This window comes from Topomyia yanbarensis, chromosome 2, assembly GCF_030247195.1.
Source record: "Topomyia yanbarensis strain Yona2022 chromosome 2, ASM3024719v1, whole genome shotgun sequence".
Taxonomy (NCBI): Eukaryota; Metazoa; Arthropoda; class Insecta; order Diptera; family Culicidae; genus Topomyia; species Topomyia yanbarensis.
In genome coordinates, this window is record NC_080671.1 from 400,653,405 (window position 1) to 400,679,135 (window position 25,731).

The 25,731-nt window shown below is 38.3% G+C and overlaps 1 protein-coding gene across 2 annotated transcripts in view; it reads right to left on the reverse strand.

Moving 5' to 3' along the window:
• The window catches only part of LOC131684924 (uncharacterized), an 84,636-nt gene extending 59,140 nt beyond the window's left edge, over window positions 1-25,496 (reverse strand). For both annotated transcript variants that reach the window (XM_058968178.1, XM_058968179.1), the window contains exon 1: window positions 24,463-25,496. In XM_058968178.1, coding sequence (XP_058824161.1) covers window positions 24,463-24,511 — 49 coding nt within the window. In that variant the 5' untranslated portion in view covers window positions 24,512-25,496. The remainder of the gene's footprint in view (window positions 1-24,462) is intronic.
• Window positions 25,497-25,731: the final 235 nt, after the last annotated feature.

Genomic DNA, 25,731 nt, shown 5'->3' on the forward strand with positions numbered 1-25,731 from the left:
GTGTTTAAAAAAGTCTCGGCCAACTCCACTCAGATTGAGCATAGTCTTCAGGATGGCCCTCATGATGTAATTAATTTAGGCATTATTCAATTTACTGACGAAGATATTCTAACTGCTATGAGAAAGCTAAAGTCTTCAACATCGGCAGGACCAGATGGTATTCCTTCCATTATACTTAAAAGATGTGTACGCCTTTAAGACTAATTTTTCACCAATCGCTGTCGCAATCGACGTTCCCCGCCTGTTGGATAAAATCAGTTATGTTTCCCGTTTTTAAAAAAGGTGATAAGCAAAATGTTGCGAACTATCGTGGCATAACTTCACTCTGCGCTGGCTCAAAGTTATTTAAAATATTAGTAGGAAATGTGTTGTTTCGTGAGACCAAAGCATATACATCAAAGGACCAACATGACTTTTTCCAGGTAGATCGACAACTACTAATCTAGCCCAATTCACGTCGCTCTGTATTAAAAATATTGAAGTTGGATCTCAGGTCGATACTGTATACACGGATCTCAAGGCTGCATTCGATCGTGTAGATCACTCTCTTCTACTGGCAAAGATGAAGCGGGCGCTTCGGATTATTTTATAGGGTGGCTTAAATCATATCACGTAAATCGTTCTCTGTGTGTAGAATTAGGAAATAACGAGTCATACAGTTTCATCAATTTGTCGGGAGTGCCTCAAGGGAGCAATCTAGGACCGTTGCTTTTCTCGTTGTTCTTCAATGACGTTTGTCTTGTTATACCTCCTGGGTGTAGACTTATATATGCCGATGATCTCAAACTATTTCTTATTGTGCGGTCAATAGAAGATTGCAAGGAACTACAGCAACACTTAGATGCTTTCTGTAGTTGGTGTAATCGCAACTTGCGGGCTCTCAACGTGTCCAAGTGCTCCATAATATCTGTTACACGTAGAAAAAATCCAATACTGTGGAACTACACCATCTCCGGGGAATCACTGGAGAGAATGATAGTTGTCAGAGACCTCGGTGTACTTCTGGACTCACAACTGACATTCAGAAATCATTACTCTCATGTTACATCACAGGCAAATAGAAATCTCGGTTTCATTATAAGAATCGCCAAAGAGTTCACTGATCCATATTGTTGGCTGGCACTCTATTTTTCACTTGTGCGATCTATCTTGGAAGCTTCAGCACCCATTTGGTGTCCTTACACAAGCATTTGGATCAACCGAATAGAAGCAGTGCAGGCAAGATTCCTCCGTTTTGCTCTTAGAACTCTGCCGTGGCGTAACCCAACAGAGCTACCACCGTACATCGATCGCTGTCGTCTGCTCGATATGGAAACCATAGCCAAAAGGCGGAACACATTTAGAGCAGTATTTGTTGGGAAGATATTAACTAGCTAAATAGATGCTCCAGATATTCTCTCACAAATAAATGTCAATGTGCCCCCTAGAAGTCTCAGATCGCAAGACTCGAGTTTCAACGCACCGAAATACCAACCGTGGCGCTGAAAGCTGTGATCCTGGCAATATCCGGGCTAGTTCAGGATGCTACTGCTGAAGTCTTTAGACGATGGTAATCCCCGAAATGAGGAAGGTGCAGAAACTGATATTGCTGCCAATGTCAGGGAAGTCACCGGGCCATCCAGCCTCGAATAGACCAATGCCGCAGCGTGGCATAAAAGAATGAGCCAGATCCTGAAGAGCTACCTCTAGAGTAGAGCGCTGCTGTACCAGACGAACAAAAGGGCAGAAGGCAATGCGAGTCGCAGCGGGCGTTACTCAGGGCTCCATTCTCTGTCCAACACTTTGGAATGGGATGTACAATGCACTGATAATATAAATTCGTAAATATAATGAAATCGATCATGCAATGCACGAATTCATTCGTCGTTTTCTGCAACGAAGTATTTTCGTGCATTGTAAATAGTAAGTTTCGTTCATTTCATAAACAAGAATGGCCGTATGGTGAACGAAAGCTTTCGTAAATTTTACAACTTTAATGTACACTGCACGAATGTTATCGTTGATAACGACATTATTTTTCGTGAATGAAATGAAATGTTTTGTTTATTTTAATAAACATTTATGTATATTACAAACGATTTCGTTGGTCGCATTCGATCTTTTAGGATCGATGTCTGACAGCACCGATATAGCTCCGGCAGAGAAAAACTCAAAATTATTCATACAAAATCAACGAGCAGTTCGCGACGGCTCAACTGATTCTGTACTGCTCCAGATTCTGAATCAACTGGAAGCGAAAGAGGATCAGGAAATCTTCCTGCAACCGGCGGACACGGATACGACTACTAAATAGTCAGACAAAAACAATTATCTGACGAATAGCAACAATGGCTCCATATTGCTCTTTTGACGTGGACGGTTTGACGAATGGTGCTCGTAAATATTATAAAGATATTCGCATATAACAGCGAACGACTCGTTTGCTAAATGAAGCTGTTTCGTAATAAGCCAACGAAAGTCATTTCGTGGTTTTCACGAAAAACTCGTAATAAAAAATAAAAGTGTTTCGATAGAACTACGAACGAATATGTACGAAAAATTCGTATATTTTATGAAAGTTGTTTGTACGAAATTAATTCCTAGCGATTTACGAATATATTCTATCAGTGTGGGGTCTTAACACTGCGGCCGCCCAGGAAAGTGAAAATCGTTGATTTCGTGGACGATGTGTCAAAAACGGTGAGACACTTGAAGAAATGGAGGTGTCGGTGACGGAGACAATAGATGCGATCGAGAGCTGGATGAAAATAGCTCACTACAATACGGATTTGTTGTTGGACAGCAACTGCAAAGCGGTTCACCGGATACAGATCACCATCGAAGGGCATGTGAATGCATCGAAGCGTGCACTGAAGCAATTGGGAGTGATAATCGACGACTGATTGCGAAATGTCGGGTCTTTATCTAGTGTTTCGTCATTGATAGTGCGATATGGGGCTCCTGCTTGGGGTGCGGCGCTGAAATCCAGATGAAACCGCGAAAAGCTAAACAGGACGCTTAGCCTGCTGGTCGTACGAGTTGCGATTGCGTACCGGAGGCAGTATGCCTTGACGCCGAGATGATCTCCATCTGCATTACCCTGATGGAGGATATCAAGTGCTACAATGAACGAAACGTCAGAAACGTGAGGAAGATGATGAGAATCGATTCGATGGTGACGTAGCAGCACGAATGGGATAATATGGAGAAAGGAAAGTGAACCTATCCAAACCTGTCGACGTGGGTCAATAGACAGCACGGAGAGATGACCTTCCACCTGAAACAGCTCCTACCGAGACACGGCTGCTTAAGGAGTATCTTCATCGGTGTGGGTACGTAACGTCAACACTGTGCCTGGAGCGTCTTTGAATGTCCGAGGTTTGAAGTCTTTGAATGTCCGAGGAGAGTCTTTGAATGTCCGAGGTTTGAAATGACGTGCAGGGAGCTACTAAAAACGGGAGGACCGGATATCAACCCGGATAATGTAGCCTACAGAATGATAAGCGACGTAGAGACGTGGAATGCAGTAAACAAAGATATGATGTAGATCAGTGATTCTCAACCTGGGGTCCACGGGCCCCTAGGGGGCCGCGAAGTTATTGCTGGGTGTTCGCGAAGAAAAATATATTTTCCGAGTGCATATTGAAATTTCAAATCTTGTTTCCTAACAAATTGAAAATAACATATTGATAGCATACGAAATTGATGTTTATCTGTGGGGGTCCGCAGCAACCCAGTGTGGGGGGTAAGGGGTCCGTGGTACGAAAAAGGTTGAGAACCGCTGATGTAGATCATGACCGTCTTACAGCGGAATGGACATCGAACAACGGTTTCGGGAGAGCAATCACCGCCAGGGAACTCTCCGCAGGTATAAGCTAGATCCACCGCCGAGGACTAGTCGAATACAGAGCAGCGAGTATGAGTCGTCGAAACGCCAGCGAACCGGACGTCACGGCCCATACGGATTCGCCAGACCGACCACGGCACCCCACCGGTTGTTCCGATAGAAAAATAGCTAAAACCAAAGAAGAATCGATATTGGGAAAACTTTTTTCGCCAGGGAACTCTCCGTTAGCGTAAGCTAGACTGAGTAGACAGCGACGAGACACCACTAGTCGCGGGTCATCGGCGCACCAGTGCATCGGATACCCTGCTTCACCAGAATCGCCGAACTGACCTCGGCACCTAGCTGATTAGCTCGATCTCGGGAGAACTTCTCTCGCCGGGGAATTCTCTGTCGGAGTAGGTCAGGTCCATCGTCGGGGACTAGACCGAGTTGTTCGCGAACAAGTCGAGGACTGAATGGCCCAAGAAGAGAATTAAATGGCTTAAAGGAGTTGCGGTGCTAAATGGCACCGATTACGGAGTCAAAGGGCTCAAGAAGTTGTGGTACTGAAACCAAATAAGAATCGGTATCGGGAGGATTTCTTTCGTCTGGGACCTCTCCGTCTTACTACGCCACTGGTTATGTTTTAAATAGTTTTTAATAAAATATGCGGTTGGTGTAAGTTGGCGGTACTATTTACAGTGCAAAAAAGCCATCAAAAATTTTTATTTCTGGAATTCACTCCAAAGTAAGAAAATCTTTTTCTTTTGTATCTCGCCAATGTAGGAGACGTTTATTCCGGCCAATTGCATGAAGAATTTCAAAAATTTGCTTTTGAATAGGGAGTATGCGTCAAAGTCAAAATGACGGAGTATTGAAACTGATATATAATAGCAAATGTCGGTTAATATACAGTTTTCTCGAAAAGACATTCAGCATGTTCCAAAAGGACCCTTGACGTAATTGAATCTCCATTTGATTGGTGAGTTTTTGGAGTATTCTCACATACCGCCAACTTACCCCGAGGCCGGGGTAAGTTGGCGGGTTTTCCGCTTCACATATTTTTGTCTCTAAAAATGGAGACAATGCATCTAACACTTTAAAAAAATCAGAGATGTTGCCAACAGTCTGCTCTTTCATGCCGTGTCTACATCAAAGCGGTAAAAATTGAAAACTGAAAACACCGCCAACTAGCCCCGGTCTCCCCTATATTAGGTGCCAAGTGAAACATCAATGTAACAGACGTTTCCAAAAATATAATCAACCATAAAGCCGTAGATTTCATGAATAAGGTTATAAACTAATATCCAATTCGAATAAGCAGAAATGCTGGGATGTATTAAGGATCATTATTGATCATTCAGACCTATAAAATGAACAGCTATGACATATATCGATAGCTCTTAATCAGAAATTTGTTATGCTATTAGAATCCATTAGAATTAATTAAACAAGTTATGGAATTTGCCTTTTTAACTTCGTCTCATCAGAATCCGACACTAACTTAGGTGCAGGACTAAGCTAGCGCTAAATGAACGCTTGCTCCAAATAAAACAAACACTAGTTGTGACACAATCTGTTTTTTTTTCTCTTTTTGGAGCTGGGGTTACTAAGCTAGTGTCGGATTCTGATGAGACGAAGTTGTTTTTAGCATGACGCGATAATATTTCTCAGTATGAAATTTATAGTGTAAAAGAGCTCTCTCATATAGTATTGAAAGTACATAAAAGTCTAGAATAAATTCTATTCTACCTAATGCAATCCTGAAGCGATTATTCTCATTCTTTACAAATGAACGTAAAACAAAACAAAACCCTTCGTCTCATCAGAATACGACACTAACTTAGTGACAGGACTAAGACGAATCGACGCTAGCTCCAAAAAAACGGACACTAATTGTGACAAGATCTGTTTTTCTTTGTTTGATTTTTTAGCTGGAGTCAATCCGTCACTAAATTAGTGTCGGATTCTGATGAGATGAAGTCGAAACGTAAATTCCATAACTAATGCAGAAATGAATGTGTACAAAATACGCGACTTGAGCTTGTGCGACCAGACCACCCCTGGCTGCTACTCCGTTATCGATCTGGACTAGCTGAAGTTGCACAGGAAATCAGTAGATAATTATGCTTGGGAGTAGCGAAACATCTTTCAATGTGCAACTTCTGGTGATCCTAAAGTGCTTTTGATCAATACCGGCGCCGGCCAGGTCCGAACGTAGATCGCGGAAGGAAAGGGAAGGAATGGTTAGTCCGATACTTGCTTTTACTAGAGGCCGTATATACTACTGCGCACTCCACAAGCATCACGGGAGGAGGATATTTGTTGGTAAGTATAGAAGCTGGATTCTAGTTCTTCTTTACCGAAGCCAGAGAGGTGACTCTACTATCTGGACTAAATATCAATCCATGAACTCATGGACCGGGGACCAACGGCATTACTTTCCTTCCGAAGGAAAAATCCCAACGATTACGGCTGGAATTGTACCCAGGCCAACTGGAATGAGTGGTGATCACGCTTACCACTCAATCACCGGCGCCGTCAGTACAAAATAATTAACGCTTTTATTGTAAAAAAACTTATTTAATAAAAAGTTATTCTCAACTATTTATTTAAATGCTAGTAAACGTCATTGAACTGTAAATCCACAGTCTGCATGCGAACTGTTTCATGTCCTACTTATAAATACGGTAAACCAATCCTAACCAACCAAAACTTCCACAAACAGTCCGGCTGCTTCGGTTAACCAATTCATGACTCACTTTGTCTACCAGATAAAGCCAGCACATGACACTACCTTCATGGCTGACTTCCGGTGCCGATGAGTTTTCCTGTGCCCATATACTTATAGCAACGCAACGTCACTCAAATCAATCAACGCTGGTCCGGGAACCGGGCGTGCAAACATTTATTTTTATGTCGCTTCGTCGCGCGAATGATGACAATGAAATGGCGCGTGGTTCCAGAAAGTCTATCTAACCGCTAACAAGATCCTGCCGGCACCGACCTAATCATTCCTCAAACTCCAGTAGGCGGATTTGGATAGGCCGGCCAACCGGTGTCCATAAATTGTCTATATGAATAATTTCACTGCCACCCGTTCTCCACCTATTTCTTGTTTGCGGCGAAGACTACTGCCGACTGTCAGCAGCGGTGATGTTCCTTCATTATTTTGTTCCGCAGTGTTCTGATGGCTAGATTTTTGCTTCTTCTTCTTTCTAATTTCCCGTTGCATTGTTCCGTCCGGTTGCCTCTGATTCGTATTTTTTAATTAACAGTTTGGCCGGTACCGGTTTCCGATCCCCTGGTCGGTCGTTGCGGGACAGGCAAGTGGGAGGAGTGTTTGTATATGCATATAGCGGTTGAAGTGTAAGATATTAAATTAAAAACAGACGACTTCCGAATGCTGCACGCTGTGTTCCCACCAGAGACGGTTCCCGGTTTCTATTTTTATGTTCGCACGATATATTCACTGGAAATTGCAGGTCCATTAGCTGAATGGGTCATTAAGTCTAATGTCGTTTGACCGAATGGTATTTGGTCAAAAGAATCGCTAAACCGCAAGCTAATAGACTGAAAGAGCAAGTCACATGAATTCTATTTGGCTGTTTAGCTAAATGCCATTTGGCCGAATGAGTTAATAAGCCGAATGCCATTAGTCTGAATGCTATTTGGCTGACAGGGCTGTTTGGCACAATTTTTTAAATAAGCTTTTATTTTTTATGAATTATATAATTTTTAAACAATTTGGGTAGTAACAAGATGGTTGGCTTCGTTAACCAAATAACAGGACACCCTGTTCAAAGATGGTTTAAAAATAGTTTTCGTTTTTAACTTCGATTCTGGAGGGTTAATCATCTTTCAGTTTAGATAAATTCCGATATGCGAGGTTTGGGAATTGATCCCATGTGCGCCAAGTACAAGGCAATTGACTCACGTGTAACGATGTAGCCCATAACAGCTAAATTTTCATCAACATTTTCAAAGTCTTCTAAAAAGCCATCCCTGAAAAACTGTCCCGTCGAATCAGAACAAAGTAACCGCTTTGGTCTTTGAACGCAAAGAGAAAGCATCATCTTATTTTTTGCTTGTTTTGCTTATTGACAGTAGACAGAATGAAATTAATTTCCGCCACCACATCCTATTGGTTCGCAAGCCTGGTAGAGCTGCCTGCGTGGCTGAGAACTATTACGGGAAAAATATTGCCCAGAGAAAACATCCGACTCAATATAGAATAAAAATAGTTGGAAAATATGTTCGAGCTTTAATCAGAAAAACAAATTCATGGGGTATTATACGCGGAAAGTTTTGTTTGATTATAACTTTTACCCAATATCCTATGAAATAGAAATTATGCTGACGGGGAATAGACATTTAGCGCACCTACTCGCTGTTGATGAGAATGAAAATGTTTTCGGTATTCCAATCATAACGAGAAATCACATAATACTGCAATTTTTTTACTGACTATGAATGAGCCTTTTTCCATTTTTTCTGTTCTGATGATATTCAATTAGCAAGGGACTGTAACGAAGGAAATGTTTATTTAGAGCCATGGTTCTTAAGGTGTAGCAATGGTTTGGAGGAATAAATTATAGGAACAGGGTCATGAGAAACAATCTTAAAGTTTCTCGAGGATGTTTTTTACTGCAGGAGACAGGCATTTTTGTTTTCGATTTGGGGTGTACTTTGCAAATTCAACAAAATTGGTATGTAGCGAAAAGTGGTCAGGTTTTAAATTAAAAGTTATAATTCAGCCATCTCGCGATATTGTACTTACTGATATTATGTATATTAAACTGAAATTATATTGTTATGTACCAGTTTTTTGATCTAGTTGTTTGTAGTGCCAATGACGGTAAAAACGTAGCGCTGCTAATACTTCATATTACTTTGAATACCTCTTCGAAAGTTTTGGTGACTTTTAAAAGAGTCATTTTTGTCAATAGTATTAGTAAAAGTAAAGAAATGGAAAAATTGAAAATGTAGTAATTGCAAAAATTAAAAACATTATCTAAACGGAGATCAATTGTACAAGAAAAAACAAACGGAAAACTTTATATTGAAAAAGTGTACAGAAAAACTAAAAATCGCAAAATCACGACATAAACAAATTTAAGTCAATTGTCAAAAAAAATAAAAAATCGATAAAAAAAGGAAACTAGACAAAAAAATATCAAAAATTAAAGAAGTCGAACATTATTGTACAAATGGGGAAAATAATAAAAAAAAACGGTAGAAGTTAGAAAATTTTAAGAATCAATGAACAACTAAAAAAATACGAATATTGATACAAAATAAAAATGCATAAAACTAAAAAGCTCGAAAATAATAAAATATATTTTAAATTAAAAACAAGAAATATTTAAAGCAACAGAAAAAGTAAATAAAACGTTAAGAATACATAAAAGTAGAGGAATAGATATAAAAGACAAAAATAAAATAAACATGAAGAAATTAGACAGAAAGATTTTGAAAAATTGGAATGATGGAAAGACGAAAAAATGAAGAATTTTGGAAGGTATGGATTGAACAAAAATGATCAAAATGAAAAACAAAAACTAGTTAAAAAACCAAAATGGTATACCATAGAAACACACCAAATCAAAAAAAAAAATAACAAGAAGAAATTGAAAAAAATAGATTAAATTATTTAAAGAATGGAAAAAAGCATTAGAAATGAAACTTGACAGAAATTCAAACAACAGCCTAAATTTAAACGAAGAAAAGATGCGCATAATGGCAAAAAAAGATAAATCTAAAGTTTTCTAGAAAAATAAAAAAAATTAAAAAAAACAAACCTAATGGAAAACCTAATGGATGGAAATCCACTTGAGAATATAAAAATATTAATAATTGTCGAAGTTATAGCAATTTCCTGAAAGTGCGTTTTTTTCAAAGAGGTTTGCCGTGACTACGATTCCAGTCCAATAACTCAACTGAAAGCATAAAAGTAAAAAGAATTCATTAGTATATGTACCTATGTTGTCCTTGAAGATCGATTAAAAAAAAATTTTTTGGAAACGGGGACGATTTTAAAAAAAAAAACACTATTTTCACATAAAAAGAATTGTTAAAAAATTCATAGCATTAATATGAAAATTTTCTTTAAAAAATGGGATCGTTCAAGGACACGGCAGTTAAATTACGAATAAGCTGAATTTTTTTTGACATCGATGGAAAGATTTTTCGGCAATCGTAGTCACAGCAAAGACGCTTTTGGGAAGCATGATTTCGAGATAATCGCGTTTAAAGTTTCAAGTATAAGCCACGTCTCCATGAGGGAGCAAGATGAAAAACGCTATAACTTTGCATCCACTACTCCGATCTCTACAAAAATTTGAGACAACATTCTTAAGAACTGAACTTTACTGAACTGAAAGATATGATAGAAGAATAAAAAAAATCGATATTTGGCCCTCCTCAACATATGTAACCCCTAAAACGGAAAAACAAAAATGAACAAAATGAAAGATTAAGAAAAATGTGTTAAAAAATGAAATTATGTTAAATTAGCAATGATAAAAAAATAAACTACGGAAAACTAAAAACTAGAAAACATGGACCAAAGTGCGAGAAAGGTGACATTTTGGGATGAATTTAAAAACAAAAGAACAAAAACAAAAAGAAACAAATAAAAAGTCAGGGTATTAAAATATGAAACAACAGAAAAAATAAAATAGAATGGAATTCTCTCGAAAATGGCTAATAAAATGGAATAACATAGAAATGATTACAAATTAAGGTAAGTGGTAGTGATAAAAATGCAAAAATGAAGAGCGTGAAAAGATGGACAAAATAAAAATATGGTAACAATGGAAATAGATAAAAAATGCAGAATGTTGAAATTGCAGAAATACAAAAAAAATCTACAACTTGAAATTTTTTTTAACACTTTCTTTATGATGTCTTCCGTTTTACTTCTACTATTTTATGAAAACTGCAAAAGCGCACAGATACGTATTACGCCTACGACTTGCAGCCTTCATCAGTGTTTTTATCAATATGCGAAAGACATCAAAAAAGAAAAATGTTTAATATAACATTCCACTAAGCCGCCCTAAAACAATGCTTTTGACAGTGTTGAAAAAAATTGATGAACGAAATTTTAACAAAATTACAAAAAATCCATGTAAAAATAAAAAATAGGGATAGCGAAACATGGATCAAATCACACTATCACACTTAAAAATATTTACATCTCGCAAGATGCACATAAAATGAGCGTCACAATTCACTTGAATTTACATTCAAGAACATGTAAAAATACACTTTGTTCACAATTCCATTCAACCGAGTTACATCAAAAGCGACACAATATTTTATTTCACATTCCAAAACATGTAAAATTCCATTATTAGACAGCAAAATACATCGCAATATTATTTACATCAAATGTAATTTTCATTTTTTTAAGTGTGCTGCTTTATTTCTTATGTAGCTCGTAGCACAAAATATATCATATATTCTTCACATTCGCCGCAGAGTGTAATGTTGTGGTAGAGAATTTAGGTGTATTTTTTCGCATTTGTGAATAGTTTTGTCGATTTAGTGGGGGTAATACTTCACATCCTTGAATATCCATAAAAAAATCAAAAAGCACCAGCCACTCTCGCTGTGTAGGATACCCCGAGCGAATTTTGCTCTGCCCTACAGTAAACAAAGACAGGGCGTAAATTCACACTTCAGTGTCTTTCGAGAATCTTTGTGAGGAGCATATAATCCGTTGATCCATTGAAGTGAAGGTCCTGTAGGGTAAAGTAAATCTGAACCCAAATGGTGGTGAACACTTTTAAAAATATTGGCCAACGCCGAGAGGGGCCCTACTTATCGATTAGGGTCTGCAACCCGGGGATGATGTTTATGATGGCTGTGTGCTAGACGATTTATAAAATGATCCTGATGAAGAAAACATTGTAAAATCGGGAGAAATCCGAGTTCGCTAAAATATTGGATTTTTTGTTGAAAAGTATTGGCCAAAATTTTAGTTTCTGTTAAAATTTGGGGCCCCTTCAAAATTCCGGGCCCGGGGGGAAACGCCCCGTCCTCCTCCCTCTCGGCGGCCCTGGTTACATGAGCGTTGGAAACACCTTGTTTCGTTTCAAATGTCTAAGATCAGTTGCTGTTTGCTGCGTATTTGTAACAGAGCTCCCTCTTGCTGGTATATTTGGCGGCCTCTCAAGAGAAAAAAAATATTGCAACAAAGAACAATTTGCTTGTAATTAGTGCAATACTGCATGCATGATGCGCGGCACAAACAACCGATCATACAGACAGTCTCGCCAAAGCCGACACTAGTTTGAAGGCATACACCATTTTGTCCCGTCCTTCAGTATATCCACGCATGCCAAGTTCGAATCGATAACTAAACCATCGATCTCAATTTTGTGAGCCGGCAAGTAAACGCGTTAGTTCTACTTAAAAGTCTTGTCGCCCGCATCGTCATTTGTTTGCTTTAGACCAAATATCACAATTCTAAGCTTATCTAGGTGAACTTTTAAGAAATCTGGCACAGCAGAATATTTTTGCGTCTTGTGGAATATTAGAATACTTAGCGGACTACCTTCGATCCAAAAGATATGGAAAGATATTGTCGAACCTATTTCAATGTGTTTGATTTTAAATGTAGACTCGGAGTCTATGATGAAGAATCTTGTTCGACAACCATTTTAGGATCATTTCGGTCATTTCAGGGGATTTTATTTATGCACGGGCCAGTAATCAACAACCCACCAATCAGTTCAAAGTTTCTAAAACTGTCTCCTTAGTATTCTTGATATACGGTAGAGTGGCAATTTATTAATTATCATTCTGAATTTTCAAACCGGACAAAACTCAAAAGTATTGGCACCTTGAGAAAGTCCCCATGCAAAATTTGAGCGGCGTAATCAAAAACAATTTCATGAAGCGTTGAGATCCGGTGTAATATTGAAAAAATGCCTTTGTTGTACAAGATAAATTTTTGAAATGAGATGTAACTTGAGTTGGGTAATGCAGCTTTTATTTTTTTGTATGCCAAATATTTTGAAAATTCATGAAATTTCGAAATCTGGTGTCAATTCGAAAAAAAAAACATTTTTTTCAATTTTTCTTTGAAAATCTTAGCTTAAAAATTACAAGTATCATAGGGACATTTTTTGTCAAAACTTTGAGAAGATACAAAATCCATTGTTTTGTGTGCATTTCTAAGACATTTGGCATAGAAAATAATATAAATCAGCCTTTTCAAACCCCAGTATCAACTCAAATCCAGAATTTTTCAAGTTTCATAAAGGCTTTCTTAAAATATATTTAGGGGTGGCAATAGATCTCGACATTTTATTATATCCTAAGCTATTGAGCATCAAAAATTCGAAATCAATTTTCGAATATTCTATAGGTCCTTTTAAGTTTTGTTCACGGGTTCAAATATTTTGCACTTTGTCCGTTTGAGTCCGATTGAGCTAAAATTTTACAAAGAGACTTTTTTCGAGGCGCGAATGCCGTTGAGGTACGTCTAGCTATTAACTTCGATGGTTACCTGTTTCCCATACATGCCATTGACACCCCAATATACAATCATCTGAATAGATGCTCCCTCCGTCGCCCAGTGTCAATTGATTTAATAAATATACAGTAAAAGATTTTTGGCTGAAATTTACGTGAAATTAAGTAGGGAGTAGGTGTGCCATTTCCATGAACACAAATTATTTTTTAAAGGTCGAACTAAAAAGAAATCCAAAGTAAACAGAAAAGGGTCGCAAAGCTGGAGACTCCGCCAAGGTCACCAGAAGACCACTCTACGGCTCTGTATGCAATGTACCCTCAATAAGTTGAAAAATTCGTCTTTGCATGTTTTTAATGAACGAGTATTCCAATTGAATAAATACCCGATCAGAATAAAATTACAAGATTATAACAGAACACATTTTTTGTAACATATTGTGTTATAAAATAGGTCTCGTTAGTTGTTAAAATAACAGAGATTTGTAGCAAGTAACAATGCGAGATATAATTTTGAAATATTTTTGTTATGTGTTTCTGATCGGGTATGAATGATTATTTAAAGTCATTAGTAAACTATGAATTCATTAAAATTTTGTTAGCAAATTCCAACCCAGTTTAAAAAACTTCAAACATGGAGCTAGAATTTAGCATTGCAGTCATCAATTGAAACATTGATTGATGCTAAAAACCTATTTTTCCGTTTAATTTAACGACTAAGAGTGAGTTATTTTTTTCATTTTTATGTTGCAACGACATTTAATTAGTGAGAAACTGAGAGCTGTGAAGCATTTTTTTAATAATAAGCCATATGAGCAAACTTAGAGTTTCCCGACGAGTTAATTCTTTGTCTTCTACCGAAAGAGTCAGGATATTTTGGCATGTTTATCGCACGCGAATCACCTGAATCTGCGGCATGCCCCGACAAGCGTAAAGTAACTTAGCACTTTCAGTCGCTTGCTAACTGAATGCCGTTATGACATAAAAATTCAATATATGCTACCTAAATCGGTTGGAGTAAGGGAAGCGTTGTGTAGAGATGATATTTGAGGTGCAGAAGCATGGTGTGACTGAGCTAGAGACGTTGTATTTCAATTTTGAATCTGATGAATATTCTAAAACATGCTTTGTTGAAAGGTACCTGAAGAAGTAGATAATAGAAGTAGATAATTTTGCTTTAGTTGCTCTGTACGAGAATTTATATTTTTTTGCCTTTCTCGTGCAGAAAGGTTTTTTCGAATGGAGCATGTCCAGAATTTTGATTTAAGGTTTCCGCTATAATTAGCGCATTTAGTTTGTTCCGCCGTACAAGCGTCTTTTGTGTGTATCACCAAAAATCATACATTTGGGATCTAAATGACAATTTTTAGTGCCGTGCCCAAAGCCGTGGCATCGATGACACTGGAACAAATTTTGATCGCTGCGCCATGTAGTTTATATCATTCCCGCTTTGCCCACACGTGCAATATAAAACATTTTTCTTCACACTGTTCTTCAAGTAATGACGGGAGCTTTTCATTTCCTTTATCGATTTTTGAATTTTTCGTAGTACTTTGAAGCCAAAAATCTGGTTTTGCTCAAATAAACTAGTTGTACACGGAAAAAAAATTGTTCCCAAAATCGTGAATAAAGTGCCATGAATTCTGGAAGAATCCCGTTTTTACGTTACGAAAACAGGACCATGAACAAAAATCTTGGCTTTTATAATTTTGTTCAATTTTTCTTCAGTAACGCCCGCATAACACTTTCATTAGTGGAAATATTTGTTTCTGCTTTGTGAACTTCGGTCACGGTTTCCGTCAAGAACTAGTTTACCACTTTATGAACATTATTCATAAAATCAAAGGTTGACTCATGATTTTTTCATAAATATAGGAACATTAGTTCACAAAATCAAAACATTCTGGCTATTTTTTCGTGAACTATTTCACGAAATTCGGAATTTTATTCATAAATCCATACAATTTCGTAATCCCCAAAGATATTAGTCACGATCCAATATCCGTTCTCGTGAGATGGTTCACAAAATCATCAAATATTATTCATACATTCGTGAACTGGTTCATGATTCCTAGTTCACGAAATCATGACATATTATTCATGTATTCGTGAACCGTTTCATGATACCTCGTATAATAGTTACAACTTACCATTCGTTTTCGTGAACTAGTTCATGAAATCAAAAAATATTATTCATGCATTCGTTAACTGGTTCATGATTTCTAACATATTAGGCCATTACAAATCTTTTTTAAAAATTATGTCACCCTCCCCCCCCCTTCAAAATTGCTAGAAAAAATCAGGGGGCAAATAATTTTTGTTAATAACCTCAATTAAAAAAATTGTCACTTATTATAAAAAAACAATAGCTTTCATAGAGTTTTGCTTTTCGTCATTGAAAACTATTCTAGTAGTTTTGGAAATTGCCATCCCATGATTTTTTTTATTTTGACCAAGAATGGTCAATATGGTAGATAGGACATCCGAATAAAATCGTCGATCCAGTCTAACATCAAACGAAACGTTTACTGTTCGCGGAAGGAAGGAGCCGCTCGTGAATTCTCAAACAAACATGTCATGGCAAGGCTAACACACCGACTTCTGAATCGCAACAGTCGATAGAGATCGGTAGTTGCACTCTAAAATAATTTCTATAAGGAAACAATCTGAATTCACATAAGACTCCTGGCGATTTATTTGTGGTTTAATATTCAATATGCATGAGATTTACCGAAAGGCTTTTGAAATTTAAAGATTTAATATGGGATCGCAGTGTTCATACTGTATTTCCCCACCCATATGTGCGATTCGTATGAACTTTACCAGATCAAAGTCTGCTACTAAACCTTCCATTTAAGACTAAGCTTGTGAAAATCGATTTAGCCGTTTTCCAAGGAACCGAAGAGACTTTAATTCTGAAATATTCCAAAAACTAGGAACTTGCAAAATTGTCGAGAAGGACGCTGGAATCAAAAGGACTTTGTCTGACTATCAGCGATCAAGAAGGCTTTAACAAAGCTAAATGTAGATCTTACAAACAAAGGTATCATCAGTACCGGGAATCCATTATCCATGTTAATGTTTGTAGCCTTGGAGTGACAGGAAAGATGAAAAGTGTGCGAGGATATACCCACAGCGACCATCAAGCGATCTGGTACAGCACTGGTAACCGGTAGACCTGTGCGCCGCCGCGCCACGCCGCCGCCGCCGGTAATTTTTAACGTACGCCGACGCCGAACGGTAGATCGGCGGCGCGCCGCCGATGCATTTTTCCCGCGCCGACAATTCGCGAGCTCTAAAATTATTGGTTCATAACTTTATCCACAAATCTAGGAACATTGTCTATGGACCGAATATACGACGTTAACTGATTCATGATTTATCACGTCTTGATAATTATTTGGTATTAGTGGTCGTCAATTGGATTACAAAATTAAAATAATCTTGATATTTTCTCTAAAACCACTACACGACACTCGCTATATAATTCAAAGATCCATTCTTGCTTCATCAACTGGTTATGATTGTGAGCATATAAGTTTCCATTCACCATTCGTGTGCGTGAAATGGTCCACAAATTAAAAAAAACTTCCACTTTCAAGATATATGTGCCTGAAATTTACGATTATGTGCCTGATCCTAATCTTTGCACCTAATCAATTTCACTGAAACGCAGTGTATTATTCATTGATTTTTTAACCGATTCTTAATTCCTAATATGCTACACACGATTCACCAGTCGAGCTCGTGAAACTGTTCATGATGTAATTCATGAAGTAATTAATTTTCCACATAATTTTATTATACTTACGTAAAAAATTACAAGGAACTCAGACTATTATTCATGGATTATTCGCTCTGCTTTTTGGTTTTGAAATTTCTATGTGAGCTATTGTGTACAACTGCTAACAACCAGTCTCATAGGCACGAGCATTAGATACAAAGACATTACTAGGACCTGTAACCCTGTTATTCCTTTGTTAAAATTCAGAGAAATGTTCGGAATTAAATGAAACTGCGCTGAGCAAAATACATTACCTAACCACAATTCATGTCCGTGAAATAATTTAGAAAACTATAAGATATGTGGCTTTGTGTAAAAAATCCAACGGTAAGCTCAAGACTAAAATATCACGATAACAAGACGAGAATTTACGAAAATCCTTGCACGTCGTTCAATTCTTGACTGTTTTAGTCAATAAAGATAATAAAAATCAATGTTTCATCGAGTTATGAATTAGAATCATAAAAATATTAAACATATTCAGACACAACCACCTACTAAACATTTGAGTATAATGTCATCTTTTTTTGCGTGAACTAGTTCTGTGAAAACATAAAAATTATTTTCAATACGTGGTTTATTTAGAATTGATTGAATCGTTACCTATTTTTAAAAAAAAATTCTCGAAGAATAGTTGAGCAAAGTGATCTTGACTTTTCGCGACGCTGGTGCACAGATGTGGCGATGCAGAGGGTAAGATTTCTAGTCTCATAAATTATGCATCGTATGATCTAGCCCCACTCAAGAAAGATTTTCAGTGATTTGCACCAGCCCGGTATCACAGACAAATAAGACGTAACACGAGATGAATTTTCATCACTCGTAGAAAAAAGGTCGATTTCAACTACAAATCGGTGGCGTTAGTGAAGAGATTTTGACACAGAGCTAAATGCGTTACTTAGTTTCCGCACCCACCTGAAAACGTTACGGTCTTTTTAATCTAATGCAAACCAAAACAAACAATATGGGCCGGTAATGTGAAATTCATTCTTGTCGCAGTGCCCAAGGTGGGAGTTGTTCACAACCATTTCTCAAGTTACAACACGATGCCAATCGATGACTAAGCACATAACAGTATGTTAGTAATTTAATTGATTCGGTGTATCGAATGTATGCAATGGATTAGAATTTGTTGGTCCCCGGAACTGCTGGAGAAATTGGCGGGATGCAGGTGCTACGAAAACTAGAGATACGCTTAGGCCATTTTCAATCAGACTTGTTTAGTGATCAGTTTCAACCCAACAGGAGCTAGCACGTCAAGTCGTGGAATGATTATGATTGATAGTAACTGTATATTTAGGTTTCGTCAGGGTGTAGAAATGTATGATTGCAGCACATCGAGCATACTTTGCACTCAAGATAGAAGCAGATCGTACGTTGTAAGAAAATGTAGTACCAGGGAATCGTATTCCTTATCATTGTGGCGATTTTGTACTTACAAGAAGTAAAAGTAAACACCAGCCTGGAAAATGAGGTAATGTGTCTACCTTGAAAGGTGTCCTTACACGATCATTAAAAGTGACATTTCTACGCAGTAATACCAATAATAACGCCTCGTATTAGGGTACCTGATATCTGCGGGATTCTAAAAGAGCGATGGTAAACAACCCATGGACAACTTGACAGATAGTGCTTGTTTCATATATGCACCACCGATTTGATGGTAGCGCTAGTATGCCTTCTCTGTATGAGTACCACGAACAACGAAACGAAAAAGTTTCAAGAGAAAAGCGTGTTTCGTTACGTGTGTTATGAACGCCGTCAATGCGGCTAGAACAACATTTAGAAAAAGCTTATTCCAAAATGTGAATAAAGAAAACTATTATTAGAGAATAAATTTATCCCTAACTGAAAACCATCAGCAAAGTTACATAAATCTTATTAATATTTAGCTGGAAGTCTGTTTTTAACAACCGGCTCTCTTCCTTCCTAAACATGTTTTGGATTTCTTGTTGTGTGAAGTTTGAAATCGTTAAATCATTGGTGCTCTTTATCTCGAGAATCGTAAATGAAAAACATTTTGGCCAATGAAAGTACGTTCACCACCAAGCTTAACAATTCGTTTTGAATAGAATTTGTGTTTTTATCAGAATTCTAGCAGCAAAAAAAATCGCCATATCACCCCCAAAATTTGCTTATGAATTCAATATATTGGAGCTGTCAATGGTCCCCGGGCTTACGGTAAAGATGACTAAATAGAAACAAAAAACAATGAAACGACAACAACAATTAATTTCCTCAAACAAAACAAAATTTTTTTACCGTTGCTTAATTTCCCAAATATAGAACAATAAATAATTATTATGGGTCATTGAAATACAGTCGTTACTCTGCATTCTTCAAATTTGTCAATTGCAATCATTATTTTATGCGAAGTCGTAGTATGCGACATCGACAATTTTTCTATTTCGTTCTTCAAATTTTACAACTGTAAAAATAGTTCCACCTTTCATTTATTATCTTGCATTTGGCAAGCAGGGTGGGCAGTATTGGAGCTTCAGTTGAAAAAAAATTCGATATGGTTGCGAGAATTACATTTTGTGCAATGTGTTCAACAGATGTCGCTAGTACATCGTGGGCGATGATTTTTTTAGATTTTCTTTAAGCTGTAACGTTTGTTTGTATGTATGAAGTCTGTTACAATAGAAACCGAAAATTTGGGAAAGGAATTGTACAGCCAAGAATTTTTTTTAGTTACATAGGCGTCAATATTCGTCACGCCGACACACGCCGGCGCGCCGCCGCCGGTAGGGTCCAACGGCGTGACGCCGCCAACGCCGCCGCCGCCGGCCAAAAATGTCGCTTACGCCGCCGCCGATTAAAAATGCATCGGCGCACACCTCTAGTAACCGGACACGGTTTGAATAACGAGTGAAAGTGGAAAAGAGCTATCTTTCACAAGGACGTGTCCGTCGAAGAATTTAAATTTGGGGACATCCTCTTCAACCTAAATGCGACGATACCGAGAAATGGGAGACCGAGAAACGCTCGTCGGCTGTAATACGACGATTACCGATTTACGTATAAGTTATTCCTACCTTGGAGAAGAAATTAGAGTGCTCGTAGTGACACCGAAAGAAAAGCTGCACGAGCCCCTTTTAACAGAGCAGTCGAGCTGAACAAGAAAGCTTGAATTGATGAGCTTTGCCACAAAGCCAACGCGAATTCTCGAGGAGACGCCTACAAAGTTATGCAAAAAAAAAGGTAAAAGGCCCAGCTGCACCACCTGAAAGGTGTCCGAAGCTAGAGGTCACCATCGAAAGGTTTTCCCCGCAACTTGAACCAATCTTCGCCGTACAGTGAGGAGGATGATCACGAAGAAGAAGCTCGAATTACCGACAAGCAGCTGATCGAGATGGCGAAAGCCATGAGTGGAAGGACCCAGTACCAGCCTCTCATATATCGCTGAAAAAAGCGATATATGAGAACCCGGATATGTTCAGAATGATCCGATAACTGGAAGCAACAGAAGCTGATGCTGCTTCCGATGCCAGGAAAACTTGGAGATCTTCCAGCGTATAGGTCAATATGTCTCTTGGTACTGTTAGAGAGAGTAATCCTGAACAAGATAACTAAGTACACGGACCGTGAGAACGGCTTGTCATGCAACTCGACTTCGTTATAGGCAGGTCTACAGTGAATTCCACCCGAACGGTTGTGGGAGCTGTGATGACAACAGAGAAAAGGATATCGCTATTGCGTGGTGGTTACCTTAGACGTGAAGAATGCTTCAATAGTACTAGCTAGGAAGCAATCGCCCATTCGTTGTACAGCATAAGTAATTCAGCAGGATATTACAGAGCTACTTTCAGTACCGAACACTGATCTATGAAACAGACAAGGGAGAATGACAACTACGACTGACGTTCCTCGGCCCAACGCTGTGGAACGCAGTGTACGATGGAGTATTGAAGCTGAACCTTCTCAGAGATGTAACGATTTTCAGTTTCGCGGATAATGTGGTGTTCCAAGTAATCGGAGAATTACTAGAAGAGCTGGAGGCACTCGCCACGGAGACGATTGCCCATGATGAAACAGAGTTGGTGTTTGTGAATGTCTGAACTGTTGTCTAGAAAGGAATCGCGTATTACCTGTAGGACAGTTGAAACCTGTAAGAGGCAGAGTCAAAGATTGCTTGGATTAACTGCATATGTTGTCACTTACGATGAGTGCAAGTGCACAGTGTGATTCCGTAGATGTCCGGTATGGAATGCACTGTATAATTAGAGCTCTTAAGTAACCCACCAGGTGTTTACTAGCAGCCGAAAGACAGCAACAGGCGAAAATCGCTGTCGGAGAACATATCATCGACTCGAACTTTTAAAGACACGACGATAATACTAAGGGGAAGACTATGAGAGTAATCACAGCTTTGGTTGAGGCGCCAGTGTACCGGGCACCACGAACCATCTGGAATCGCCGGACCGAAGCCCGTGAGCAGACTAGTTACACCGTCAGGAAGTAGATCGAGTGAAGCGCCAGCGGTTGGTCGTCGAGTTTTCAGAGAACCGGAAGCAGCGAACCAGAAGCTACGCTTCATCCGGTATCGCCGAACCAACATCGCCAAGTACTGGTTGGCTATTTTAGTAGGATTTATGGACTATCCGAGTAGATTGCGACAAAACTGGGAGCTAAATGACTCACGCAACGGGCATCGGTATCGGGAGAAATTCCGCCGCTGAGGAATAAATGACTCACTGAGATGACTCGCGTAAACAGAAACTAAATGGCTCACAGAAACTAAATGGCTCACGGAAGTTCTCAACTGCGATTAACCAACTAGGTGTTCGGAGCTAAACGGCTCGAATGTATGCTCTATTGTATCATTTTGTCATAATTTGTCCTGGACAATATATAATCATTTTTATACAAAGACATACCTTAAGTACCACCATTAAATGTGAAATAGATTGTTAAAATCATGTTAATGGAACAAGCGAAATGGAAATTTCAACATAAGAACATTCTATTCGAAATAGCTCGTGATCTATAAAATGAAATGAAATAAAATGAAAGAATACTTTTTTTGTTTTAATAAAAATAAATATTTATTTTTTGTTTGCCACCCCCTTCAGAAAAAAAATTGTACTTGGACATAATTTTTAAAAAAGATTTGTAATGGCCTTAGTTACGACCCAATATCCGTGCTCGTGAAATAGTTCGAGTTCGTTTTCGTGAAAAAGTTCACGATGTCATAAAATATTATTCATGTATTCGTGAACTGATTCATGATTCCTAGTGCATGATTTACGATCTATCTAGTATCTATTTGCGTGCTTTTGATATTTAGAAGATATCCCTAATCATTTACAATTTCATGCAACATGGTAATGAAATTTTTTCGTGAACTTTTTCACGAAATTTGAAGTATTATTCGTAGAATCATTTTTGTTACATGCACTTTTTATGAGATACCCAGCTGTTAGCGACCAGTAATAGGTACGAGCAGTAGATATATAAATAAACTATTAGAATCTCGAACATCGTTATTCATTTCATAAGGTTCATTGTGATGTCCGGACAGAAAAGAAAAACTGCACTGAGAACCCCAAATAGTGTGCGTGACATAGTTCACAAAACCAGATATCGCGAATGTATCTTATTTTAAAGATCCAGCTCATATTGTCACGTTATTCCGGGTAAAAAAAACCGTTAGTAGCCAAAAAATAACAGATCACGATAAGGCGAAAAGAATTTACGACTACTATGATAAAAATGCTGAAATCATGAACATTAGTTACATTACTCTTTGAAAGTAAGCTCTAACATAAAATATCATGATAACATGCACAGAAATTACGAAAATCGTGACTAAGATCCTGAAATCATGAACACAAAACACACAACTCGTGACAAAAATATCTAAACACGCGACTAAGATCCTGAAATCATGAACATAAATTGCTCTATTCATGTCTAAAATATCACGATAACATGAACAAAAGTCACAAAAACGGGACTAAGATCCTGAAGTCATGAACATGAAATGCCCTATTCATGACTAAAATATCACGATAACTCGAACAGAAGTTACAAAAATCGCGACTAAGGTCCTGAGTGCATGGACACAAATCACACAACTCATGACAGACATATTTAAAATCGTGACCAAGATCCTGAAATCATGAACATTAATCACTCTATTCATGACTAAAATATTACGAAAACGTGAATAGAAATTACGAACATCGCGAATAAGATCTTGAAATCTTGAACTTTAATCCCGCTAACGTCATGAGAATTCTCAAGAATCGCGAATAAGCTCTTGAAATCATGAACAATGTTTGACTGGCGATTGTGTATTCCCAAATCATGAACAAGAATCACAACAAAAACTAAACATGTCCACTGAACAACAACAGTAACCCAACCAAACATTCTAATGTAACGCCATGTATATATTCGGGGCGAACTAGTTTTAAAAATCACAAATAGTTTCATGAATACGAGGTTTATTATTCATAATTTCAAGAACTTGGTCACGGTTTTCGTAAATCGTTCAGTTCACGAAATCGTGACCTTTTGTTCATGAATTTATGAACGGATTTTTTCCGTGTATGTTATAAAAAAATAATAATGTATTATAAAAATAATAATGATAATCAAATTAATAATTTTGTAAAACGCTCCTGTTGTTACCTGGGCAACGATGCGAAGAAAAAGTGTGCGAAGTTTCGAAGCGATTGGTTCAGAAGATTTTGAGTTATGGTGTACATTGCATTTTTGCGATGTGTCTCCGTAAGATTCGCTCGCCCTATTTTCAATATTTTGCAAATTTAAAACAATATGATTCAAATGTTCTGTTATTGAATGGAAATTGACCAAATAGACTAAGATTTTCTGTAACGCCAAATTTTTTTCCATCGAAAATACTTTACACCACCAGGGATTATAAACCGAATTCCACAAAGGAATTAAAATTAATTAATATTTTGTCAGTCTTTTGGAAGAAATGTTAACAATTTCCATTAATTAAAGTATAAACATCATTTGAATCCACCCAATATCACTGCGGGCAACTATTAGAGAAGAAATTCCAACCTGAAATCCGCAGTATTTTGATCTTATTAGGGACCGATTTGCTGATAATCAAAATCAACATCGCATTTTCCCTACCAAACGGGATCAAATTCTAGCTCATCTAGAACATGAGGTAAAACGGTTACAATTTTAAGCGCTCGAACAAAAACTTTTTCTCCGATCCAGTCTTTGCCGCGGAACCTAAAGTGGCACACTCTTTCGAGCCACATAAAAGCCCATCTCCATTACAAAACCACCTCCTCAAAACGTTCTATCCGCATCGAGTGGAACTATCAAATATTTACTTAGGACACGGAGTCAAGCCCTCGTCTTCTTATTTAAACACACCGACAAACATGGGAGAACATACCTGCAACACACGCCAACACGAACGAGACACATAAAATTATCGACTTCATTATTAGCTGATGCTGTTTTTTTCCTCAGAATCGTTTCCTCCGGCACTGCCTCCTTTAAATCTTCCTTTCGTTACTTTATAAATTGTATTTTTCAAACACTGTATCGGCACTTATTCCTCGATTAGGATCAACTTGCCTTTGCTATCACAACTCTTCAATTTAGGATCACAGGCCAATCGATCACTGAATTCTTTGTTCACCCGAACTTTCGGCCTCCAGAGAAACTTCACGGTTTTCCGGAATTCTTCACTTGTCGTACGAACAAACAGAGAAAAAAATCCCAGACCACAAAGTACCTACAGCTCTCACAAAACAGTTTTTGGACAAAGAAAGGAACCCACTCTGCGCAATCAGCAGCTAGACCAAATCCAACATATTTCTTCGAGCGATCTTGCACAACTGATCGACGACCTGAGCTGCTAGCGACGATTAACTTTCCTCGTACGGATCTGCTTTGCGCAAAACCCGAACCCGAGGGAACCTCCAGCCAACCAATCGACCAACCAACATACCACCAACCAGCATTTGTGCCGCCACCGTCTCGCTCACTCTTGCTCGCTCAGGTGAGCTTACCTTTCTTCGTTCTTTCATTCCGATCTCAACACGATCATCATCATCATCATCATCATCATTAGCATCATCATTACCATCATCATCATCAAGCGGTGGAAATCTTCTTTAATTCTCCATTCTTTCCGTCGACGATCGACGCAGGCTTTCTTCCGTGGGTCGTCTTCTTTTCCCTTCTTATTGGGTGCTTTTTTCCTGCCGTCACCCACCGTCTTTAACGCAAACCGTACCCGTAAGCCTAAACGAGCCATCCGCGGCCGTGCAGACATCATCCAGCCCATCGAGCGCAGGCAAGATTTATCCTTACGCTGCTGCTGCTGCTGCCTGGTAGGTTCACCACGATCATCACCACCACCAGCACCGTCCCCGTCGTCGCCGCTGCCTTTCCTAGCGGGTGGAAGATGGGTACGTTCAAGTGATGCCTTTGCCTTATTAAACGTTACTTCAACAAGTTCAGAAATCTTCGTCCATGGTGTCTAGGCTAGAATAGGAATCGATACTCAATTTTCTCCGCAAATCTAATGCAAAATTTTTACCGCACATTCTTCCAAGCCACCTCTTTGTTCCCTCTTTTGGCGCATTTCTTCGTTCTTCCACCGCACGAGATCCTCACAGCCGGTAGCAGCCTTTTCGCGAGGAGAAGATCGCTT